Source organism: Silurus aristotelis (assembly GCF_946808225.1).
Source record: "Silurus aristotelis genome assembly, chromosome: 12".
NCBI lineage: Eukaryota > Metazoa > Chordata > Actinopteri > Siluriformes > Siluridae > Silurus > Silurus aristotelis.
In genome coordinates this window covers 1,266,384-1,276,383 of record NC_139585.1, presented here as the reverse complement: position 1 = coordinate 1,276,383, position 10,000 = coordinate 1,266,384, and the positions used below count along the sequence as shown (strand labels likewise).

Below are 10,000 nucleotides of genomic sequence, written 5' to 3'. Positions count from 1 at the left end.
ATATATATATTGGAAAAAAAATGAATGTGTGTGACAAATAAATATAGTGTCTTAACTAAAGTGCTGAGATCCAGAGGAATAGTGAAGCGTATGTAACAGGTGTGTGTGTGAAAACACACACGCACTGGGAGGATGTTTAAGCCTCCAGTTCAAACCCCAGGCCGAGTTTATGACCTCCAGCGTTGATGTTTTTGCCATCGATCAGTGCAGAGAGGATCAGCTTCACCCCTACACACACACACACACACACACACACACACACACACACACACACACACACACACACACACACAGCTCATACAGTACTCCTAATCTGATTAGCTGTAGTAGAATGAAAGCGGGAGAAGACACACACTTACCTGGTCTGAGGGTCTGTGTGTAACCCATTCCAACCAGACTGGAGTTATTCACCTTAACCTGGGGAGAAAACCATTACACACCATTTGTCATTACATGTTTATGGAGGAGGTGTGTGTGTGTGTGTGTGTGTGAGAGAGAGACTCACGTTTACAGAGGAGTTGGAGTCGAGTGTGTATTTAGCAGCGATGCCGAAGCGTGTGTTGTTGTTGCCGACTGTCCAGGACAAATTCACTGCTGTCTCCAGATTATCATTCAACTTCTGATACACAGAACCTCCAAACTCAGATCCATCATTCCTGTGCGCGCACACACACACACACTCAAGATCATCATCCAACTGCGACTGTACATGTGTGTGTGTGTGTGTGTGTGTGTGTGTGTGTGTGAGAGAGAGACACAGATGTACTACAATAATAATAGACACTAACATGCAGGTAAACACAGTACAGACTGTAGATAGATAGAGGAGTGTGAGGAGGGTGAGGAGAAGTGGGGTGAGGAGGGGAGAAGTGTGAGGAGGAGAGGCGTGTGAGGAGGAGTGAGGTGAGGAGGAGAGGAGTGAGAGGAGGAGAAGTGAGGAGTAAGAGAATTAGAGGAGTGAAAGGAGGAGAAGTGGGGTGAGGAGGAGGAGAGAAGTGAGAGAAGGAGAGGAGGAGAAGTGGGGTGAGGAGGAGAGGAGTGTGAGGAGAAGGAGTGAGAGGAGTGTGAGGAGAAGTGGGGTTAGGAGGAGAGGAGTGTGAGGAGGAGAAGTGACGCTAACGACGGACGCTTCCCTCACGGGGTGGGGAGCAGTCATTAGTGGCCACTCCGCCCAGGGTCTGTGGAGCGGCCCACGTCTCTCGTGGCACATAGATTGCCGGGAGATGCTGGCAGTGTTGTTGGGGTTACAACACTTCCTCCCAATCCTGAGAGATCGCCATGTGTTGGTCCGCACGGACAATACTGCGTTGGTCTCGTACATCACCCACCTGGGGGGCCTCCGGTCTCGCCCTTTGCAAACAACTGGCGCGAAAGGTCCTCTTGTGGTCCTGGGACGAACTCCTCTCATTTAGAGCCGTTTGCTTCCTGGGACGGTTGGTTGTCTGAGCAGACGCCCTGTCGAGACCGTGGCTGCCATGGGACGGTCTTGGCCGAGGCTACGCCTGTACGCCTTTCCCCCGATCGCGCTGAGTCCGTCTCCTCCTGGTAGCACCTCGTTTACCCTGGTTCACCCCCGCCCAGAGTTGTGGAGGCTGTGGCCCCTGAGAATGGCACAGTTCGTAGCGGCTGTTCTCTCTACCGAGGTAGTAGAGGCCCTTCTCCACTCCGGAGCTCCCTCCACGAGCAGGTCATGCGCCGCATGATGGCGACTGTTAACCCCTTCGACCCTGAGGGTTTCAGTGTTCGCTCGGTAGGTCCCATTGGTGACACGTTTCATCCGCGGCGCCCGGAGGCTGAGGCCCGGGACGCGACTCAGAGTGCCTGTCTGGGACTTGGCAGTTGCCTTGTCAAGTAAAGGCAAGAGGCTTTTATTGTCATTTCTACCATACACAGTGGTACACAGTACACAGTAAAAACGAGACAACGTTTCTCCAGAACCCTGGTGCTACACTAAACAACAACAAACAAAACAACATAGAGCTACAACACAAGCTACATAAAGTGCATCGAGTGCAACCTGGTGCAAACAGTGCAGACAGACAGTGCAGACAGACGACACAAGACAAGACACAAAACCCAATATAGCGCCGACCAGTAAACCTACTGTATACTTGATTATACAGTTCTGTACAAGAAAACTGTAAAAACTATACAAACTAAAAACTATATCCCAGAAGTGAGTATAAACAGAACAATGTAGTGCAAAATATACAGCAGCAGTCAAAGGTGCAAGAAACAGCATGTTAACAGTATAATACAATGATAATGATAAATGTGCAAAAAACAGCAGTTATGAGTGTGGTACACTTAAGAATAATAAATAATAAATAAATGAATGGTGGTGGAATAGATTGAGATGAGTGATGAGTGTGTGTTAAGTGTTAAGTCCAGGAAAAATGTTACAGTTCGTTACACACATTTGAGTGCGTGTGTGTGTGTGTGTGTGAGAGTTCCGTTTCATTTCTGTGTATTAAGTAGCCTGATGGCTTGAGGAAAGAAACTGTTGCATAGTCTTGTTGTGGCGGCCCGAATGCTTCGGAACCGTTTTCCTGATGGTAGGAGTGTAAAAAGTGTGTGTGACGGGTGTGTGTGTGATCGTCCACAATGCTGTGTGCTTTGCGGATGCAGCGTGTGGTGTAAATGTCCATGATAGAGGGGAGAGAGATTCCGATGATCTTCTCAGCTGTCCTCACTATCCTCTGTAGGGACTTGCGATCCGAGACAGTGCAGTTCCCAAACCAGGCAGTGATGCAGCTGCTCAGGATGCTCTCAATGGTCCCGCCTGGAGTTGCCCCCTGGCATGGCCAGAGTGTTTCTTTACACGAGGCTGGGTGCTCCCTCACGATGTGTCGTGTTACAGGCATTCTGCCCTCCTCTGTTTATAGCCCCCGACCAGGGGTTACGAGGCCCGGATGTGTCCAGTGCGAGCACTGGGTGCTTATCTCCACAGGACGGGTCCTTGGAGGCGGTCGGTGCAGCTGTTCGGCTGCGAGTCCTGGTCCCCGCTGCGATCGGGGTCGGGGTTCGCTCCACCGGTGTGTGGCAGCCTCTACGGCCGGGTCCACTGGAGTGTCAATCCGGGACGTCTGTGACGCTGCAGGTTGGTCCACCCCGCTGACCTGTGTCAGGTTCTATGGCCTTGACCTCAGAGCCACCCCGGGCTCCTCTGTCCTACGTGCTGGTGCCGAGGCCCTCACTCTCTCGGCAGGGTCTGTCCAGTGTGGCGTGATTGGACACTCGTTCCCATAGCGTTTCGACGCAGCTCGAGTTCCTGAAAGGAAACGTCTCTAGGTTACGAACGTAACCCTAGTTCCCCAAGGGAACGAGACGCTGCGTCTCCTTGCCACACTCCCTGCATCCCTGCGGCGCTTACCTTCTCTCTTTGCAGAAGCTAATGTCGCTACCAACGCACAGCCATCTTGTAGCTTCCTGGTTTACGCGACGTCGCCTGTCTATGACGTCACGGCTTGCCTATTGGCTAGATTTCACACGTGGTTCAGAGCGCGGTCACGCAGGGGCGTTAAGGGAGTTAACCGCTGGAGGGAGGCAGCGTCCTGAACACCCTGTGGCAGGGCCGACAGACCGACCTCCCGGTAGTGCCGGGGAGGGACGGGCACCGTAGCATGAGGGGAGGAGACGAGTGTGAGGAGGAGGAGAGGAGTGGGGTGAGGAGGAGAGGAGTGTGAGGAGAAGTAAGGTGAGGAGGAGAGGAGTGTAAAAAGGAGAAGTGAGGAGTGAGAGGAGGAAAGGAGTGTGAGGAGAAGTGGGGTGAGGAGGAGAGGAGTGTGAGAAGGAGAAGTGAGGCGTGAGAGGGGGAAAGGAGTGTGAGGAGAAGTGGGGTGAGGAGGAGAGGAGTGTAAGGAGGAGGGGAGGAGTGTGAGGAGACGAGTGTGAGGAGGAGGAGAGGAGTGGGGTGAGGAGGAGAGGAGAGTGAGGAAAAGTAGGGTGAGGAGGAGAGGAGTGTGAGAAGGAGAAGTGAGGAGTAAGAGGAGGAAAGGAGTGTGAGGAGAAGTGGGGTGAGGTGGAGAGGAGTGTGAGGAGGAGAAGTGAGGAGTGAGAGGAGGAGAGGAGTAAAGTGGTGTGAGGAAGAGTGGAGTGTGAGGAGGAGAGGAGTGTGAGGAGGAGAGGAGTGTGAGGAGGAGAGGAGTGTGAGGAGAAGTGGGGTGAGGAGGAGTGTGAGGAGGAGAGGAGTGTGAGGAGGAGGAGAAGAGTAAAGTGGTGTGAGGAAAAGTGGAGTGTGAGGAGGCGTGGTGTAGGTCGTAAACACACTCACACGTGTGTGAGCAGTTGGAAGTCTCGAGCCCGGTACCCGATGGCGATGTTGTTGCGGGTGGTTTTGGACTTGGCCGGGTCGAAGCTGGTCTGGAAGCCGGCGAGCCATGAGTCGTAGCCCAGTACGGCGGCGCCGTGAACCAGCGGGCCGGAGAAATCAAAATCCACGTCACAGCCCACGTTCACGTACTCGCACTTATACACCGTCTGCACTCTCCCACTCTTCTTCCTGCACAGAGCGAGGGGGCGGGGCTTACACACTGCATATGCAAATGTGCTCTAATAAACAAACACTGGGAATATTTACATCCTGTACATATAAATGACAGAAGAAACTGATATACAGACGAGAGGAGAACCAGGAGAACGTGCAGAGACTCACCCTGTGTTCGGAGAGAACGACGTGTCAAACATCACCTTCAGTCCTTTAGTGATCTATAAACACACACACACACCACTACTGAACTCTGTATTAACTTTATTACATTATTATGATCTGTGTATGTGTGTGTGTGTGTGTGTGTGTGTGTGTATACCTGGTCCTCCACACTGATCTCAGTACCGAGTGTGTTGTCTGTGCTCCATTTCTCAGTGAAGGTCACTCCGTACTCATCCCATTTGTACTTGGTCTCCAGATTAGCACTCACTTTTCCCGTGTCGATGTTGGACGAGCCGCACGTCTTAAACTCCTGGACACACAAATCACACTCACAGATACAGACGTGTCCAGAGGTTTTCAGAAGTCTAAATTAATTAAGTATTTGGTGCGACACAGTTGAGGACACTGTAAAAGTCTTAACGTGGATTAACGTGATAAAACCAAACACGTTACTATTAAAGACTGTGTACACGTGCAGAGTTTTATAGCGTCCCCATGATAATCTATAGGAGTAAAACACGTATTCTGGACTCACCTGCTATTATTGATTTAGTCTTTTAAACACTCTAATAGCATGAACACTTATTTTAAAAGTATTTTTCACTGCACAACACACACTCAATAACTGATATCTGGAGAAGAAAGAGGAGATTAAGAGTACGTACCACTCCATTGGTTGACTTGGTTTTCAGATCGAGCTTCACCAACCCAAACCCTGGTACCACACAACGTATACATATATAAATATTAAAATTCATACATTCATACATTATTTATATATTATTAATTTATATATTATATATTATAGAATTTATATAATTGTATATTATATAAAAGTAAACGAATGTAATTTGTTTAAAAAGTGTTTTTAATATTTGTGTTGGCCATAAAAGGATTAATTTAAATATAATTATAAGTAAATACACAATACTTTTATTATATAGAAAGTGATCAATATTTTCTATGTAGATTGATTTCTCCTCGTTTCTCGAGCGCGTTCTCTCAGCACCGCTGCTGCTACGTGAACGTGACGTATCACAACACTACGGAGACGGAGGCGTGTCCTGAGAGTCACACAGATTACAGATTAACATGGCAGAGGCAGAGCTGCGTCTTACTGCAGACACAACAGGAAAAAAACGTCTGGTTTTATTTTTATTTTTTTCACTGCAAAGGCGTGAGTGTGAAAGAGACGTGTGTAAAAACTCAGACTTAATAAACGGATGATTCGCTGTGTGTCTGAAGTGAAGAAGTAAAAGTGAACTTTCTAGATCTTCTTTACTGAACTGCATTTTGTTGAGAAAACTGAAATTAAAGAGTTTATCTTTTGGCATCGGCGTGCGTTTAAAAATCAACACCGGTGGAAGTTTTATCTCCCGATGACGTGCAGCTCAGAACACAGGTGAGGTGCGTTTTTTCATTTCCGTTTGGAAATTTAATTGGTCTAATGTTTTGGGGTTCAGTTTTTTGGCTTGAAGTTTGTGAAACCGGGAAAAACCCAGAAAGAACTCATAAATTAGCCGCGTCGTTGTTTAAGCCGCGGGGTTCAAAACGTGGGAAAAAGTAGCGGCTTATAGTCCGAAAAATACGGTATATTATATTTTTAAATGTTTTTTAATAAAATGCCTGCTTGGTTAAATAATATCTAAAATAATATTTTATAAAAAATTCAATAGAATAAATAAAATCAATGGAATAAATGTTTTAATTATGTTGATTGAACTGAGAAATCAATTACATTTGCACAAATAAAATAAATGGAAAAAAATTTATTAAATAGTTTACATTTGTTAGACCCCAATTGGGTAATACTGTGTGTGTGTGTGTGTGTGTGTGTGTGTGTGTGTGTGTGTGTGTGTGTGTGTGTGTGTGTGTGTGTGTGTGTGTGTGTGTGTGTGTGTGTGTGTGTGTGTCTCTCACCGTATCCCTTATTAAATACATCCTTCGCCGCTTTGCCAAGATCAGCGTACGCTGGAGGAGCGGCCATGTTCCTACACACACACACACACACACACACACACACACACACACACACACACACACACTCAGAACTCTCAAGCCATCAATTAGTGCTGTGTGACATCTAAAAATAATAATAATGATATACATAAAGCTCAGAATAACTGAATCCACATCCTGCCTTCTGTTTATTGTGTTATTACTGAAACCTGTGGGTTTTATTCCCTCCTGCTTCAGTGGAGCACAGAGAAGAGATTCACACAATACGAGATTAACTCATGTTGTTCACTGCAGATGAACTACCCTCAGACCCTGAGTGGTGTCTACTAACCCCATCTTTCTCACACACACACACACACACACACACACACACACACTGCAATTATCCACACTGACTACAGAGAAGAGGTGGACTGATAGTGATCAGATATCTGCCAATAACTGATTAAAAGAGTTTATAAAACAGATCCTGGATAAAAATAATAAACACTTAATATTAAATACTACTGAGATCAAATTAATGAAAATGTGCTAATAAGTATAAAATATTAATAAGAGGAGAAAGAAAAGAGCACGAGAAGATATGAGAAAATATAAACAATAAGGTGTTCTATAAAAAATAGAGCAAATAAATAAATAAATAAATAAATAGACGTGTAAAAGGAGCAGAAGGTTCAGCAGGTGATGAGGTGATGAGGTAAAACAGACCAGACACTGTAGTAATGATTATGAGAGGGTACGGTGCAGTGTGTAGATGCAGAATGAGGATTTATAGGATTTTTAGATGCACATGCTCACACTGAGAAGTCTGATGACTTGTGTGAAGAAGCTTCTGCTAAACCTCTCAGATTTGGCCATCAGACAGCAGAAGATCTTGGTGGATGTCAGCAGAGTAAACAGACTGTGACTGGGGTGGTTTGGTTCCTTGATGACTTTAACAGCCCTGTTTCTGCATCGACTGTTGTGTATTTCCTACAGAGAAGGTAGAACATCCCTGAGATGCTCTTTGCTAAGCAGAATGCTTTCTACAGCCCCAGTATAAAACCTTTTCAGGACCACTGGTGAAACCCTGAATTTCCTCACCTTCTGAAGATGATACAGTCTTTGTCTGGTTTTTTTCACCTGAGATTGTGTGTGCAGACCAACACAGGTTCTCAGAGATGTATACTCCAAGGTCTTTGAAGCTGCTCACCCTCTCTACAGGGGTACAGCTGTTGATGTGAAAACCTTCATGACCAGTGAGTTGAGAGCAGTGGGGCAACAGTCCTTCAGGCAGGTGGGTTTGTTATTTTTGTGGCACAGGGATAATTGAAAAAATAATAAAAGACAGAAGAAAGGTGAGGTGTCTGGAAACACAAGACTGTGGGTGAGTTTTAGCGTGAGTACTGGAAAGGGTGCAAATTAAAGTAAATAAAAAAACGCTCTGCTTGTTGAACAGTGAGGTTTTTATATTATTAATATATATTAATTATATATACAAAATAAAAGACATGCATTTAACTTTCAAACTGAAACATAAAGTAACTGCAAATAAATAAAAGTTACATCCAAAATAAAACAAAAATTTAAAATGAGCAGCATGTGACACACCTGTGTATTTCATTCACACACACACACACACACACACACACACACACACACACACACACACCTTTACAATAGGAATAACATCATCAACCCGGTCTACCTCTGCAGAACACATGCCTATCTACCGATTTCTTCTGTTTCACTTCACACTTCACACACTCACTTCTGTTTCTTGCATCTGTGTTATAATAATATTGTACATTCTTCATTCTTGTCCTTGTGTTTTGTCCATAATTTATGTAACAGGCTGACTGGAGGATTCACAGAGTAAGAATTTAATTGTATTGTGTAACAGACTGCTACTGTTATTATATAGTTATATAACAGACAGACAGACAGACAGACAGACAGACAGACAGACACAGACAAGCAGACAGACAGACACAGACAGGCAGACAGACAGACAGACAGACAGACAGACAGGCAGGCAGGCAGGCAGGCAGGCAGACAGACAGACAGACAGACAGACAGACACAGACAAGCAGACAGACAGACACAGACAGGCAGACAGACAGACAGACAGACAGACAGACAGGCAGGCAGGCAGGCAGGCAGGCAGACAGACAGACAGACAGACAGACAGACACAGACAAGCAGACAGACAGACACAGACAGGCAGACAGACAGACAGACAGACAGACAGACAGACAGGCAGGCAGGCAGGCAGACAGACAGACAGACAGACAGACAGACAGACAGACAGACAGACAGGCAGGCAGGCAGGCAGACAGACAGACAGACAGGCAGGCAGGCAGGCAGGCAGACAGAGACAGACAGACAGGCACAGACAGGCAGGCAGACAGACAGACACCGACAGGCAGACAGACAGACACACAAATCCAACCTTTAGCACCAATTATGCACCTAATAAAATTCTATGTGGCTCAAAAATCATATCAATGATCAGTCTGATTAATGTTTATCAGTATTACAGAAATGAACTGTACAATGAGACACAGCAATGATTTAAACCCCTAAGCTGAAAGGAAGCTAATTCCTGGAGCTAGCATGAGAATGGAGTTAGCAGGACCTGAACCCTGAATTCAGACTCTAAATAATAAATAGATATACAGGATTATTGTTGTTTTTGTTTTGTTTTTTACTAAAATAATCGTTAACTCTTTATAATAATAATAATAATAATAATAATAATAATAATTCCAGCTCAGCTAGGTGGCTAGCAGCTTCCTGCTAACAGTACAGGATTAATGAGCTCTGTAGATTTGATGTAAATAAGTAGAAACGCTTTAAAGATAAAGAGGTTTGAGGAGCAGTAAAAAGTTTACCAGGTCTTTCAGGTGTTTTTTCTCTGAAGCTGCAGGAAATGAGAGAGAAGGAGACACGAAGGAGAGAAAAGGAGCAGCAATGTGGAGCGCCAAAGAGCTCACAAACTCAACACCTACTGATATGGAGGCCAAACAGGGTCATGATGTGGTGAACATCTGGAGCTTGGTTTATGCTCACAGTTTGACAGATGTGGAAACGAACCCCTGGTGACCTGTAGGAGGTTCAAGTTTAAGTTCTTTTACTTGTCATATGTACACTACAGCACAGATAAATTATTTCTAGGTGTATCTTAGCTTGTTAGGAGAAGCAGAGAGGGTTAAGGGTCCTGCTCAAGGGCCCAAATTGGCAGCTTGGTGATGCTGGGGCTTGAACCCCCAACCACCTGATCACTAATCCAGAACATTTACAATTGAGCAACCCCTTCAATTTGGAGACACACAATTGTATCAGATTCTTTGGATGCTGGAGCATAACATTTTGCCTTCAGAGACCCAAACCTGTTTCAGCACGACAATC

At 45.6% G+C, this 10,000-nt stretch overlaps 1 protein-coding gene across 3 annotated transcripts in view; it reads right to left on the bottom strand.

Moving 5' to 3' along the window:
• LOC310735000 (non-selective voltage-gated ion channel VDAC2-like) overlaps positions 1-9,618 on the bottom strand; it is a 9,838-nt gene extending 220 nt beyond the window's left edge. The window contains exons 1-11 of one of the 3 annotated variants that reach the window (XM_083557565.1): positions 9,484-9,601; positions 7,694-7,876; positions 7,409-7,582; positions 6,572-6,642; positions 5,317-5,366; positions 4,809-4,961; positions 4,655-4,707; positions 4,274-4,501; positions 506-656; positions 360-417; positions 1-228 (exon numbers count right to left, since the gene is read on the bottom strand). The exon at positions 1-228 is cut by the window's left edge and continues 220 nt beyond it. In XM_083557565.1, coding sequence (XP_083413691.1) covers positions 137-228; positions 360-417; positions 506-656; positions 4,274-4,501; positions 4,655-4,707; positions 4,809-4,961; positions 5,317-5,366; positions 6,572-6,638 — 852 coding nt within the window. In that variant the 5' untranslated portion in view covers positions 6,639-6,642; positions 7,409-7,582; positions 7,694-7,876; positions 9,484-9,601 and the 3' untranslated portion in view covers positions 1-136. Of the gene's footprint in view, positions 229-359; positions 418-505; positions 657-4,273; positions 4,502-4,654; positions 4,708-4,808; positions 4,962-5,316; positions 5,367-6,571; positions 6,643-7,408; positions 7,877-9,483 lie in introns of all 3 variants that reach the window. The other 2 variants (XM_083557564.1, XM_083557563.1) reach the window with 2 other exon arrangements.
• Between the last annotated feature and the right edge of the window lie 382 nt (positions 9,619-10,000).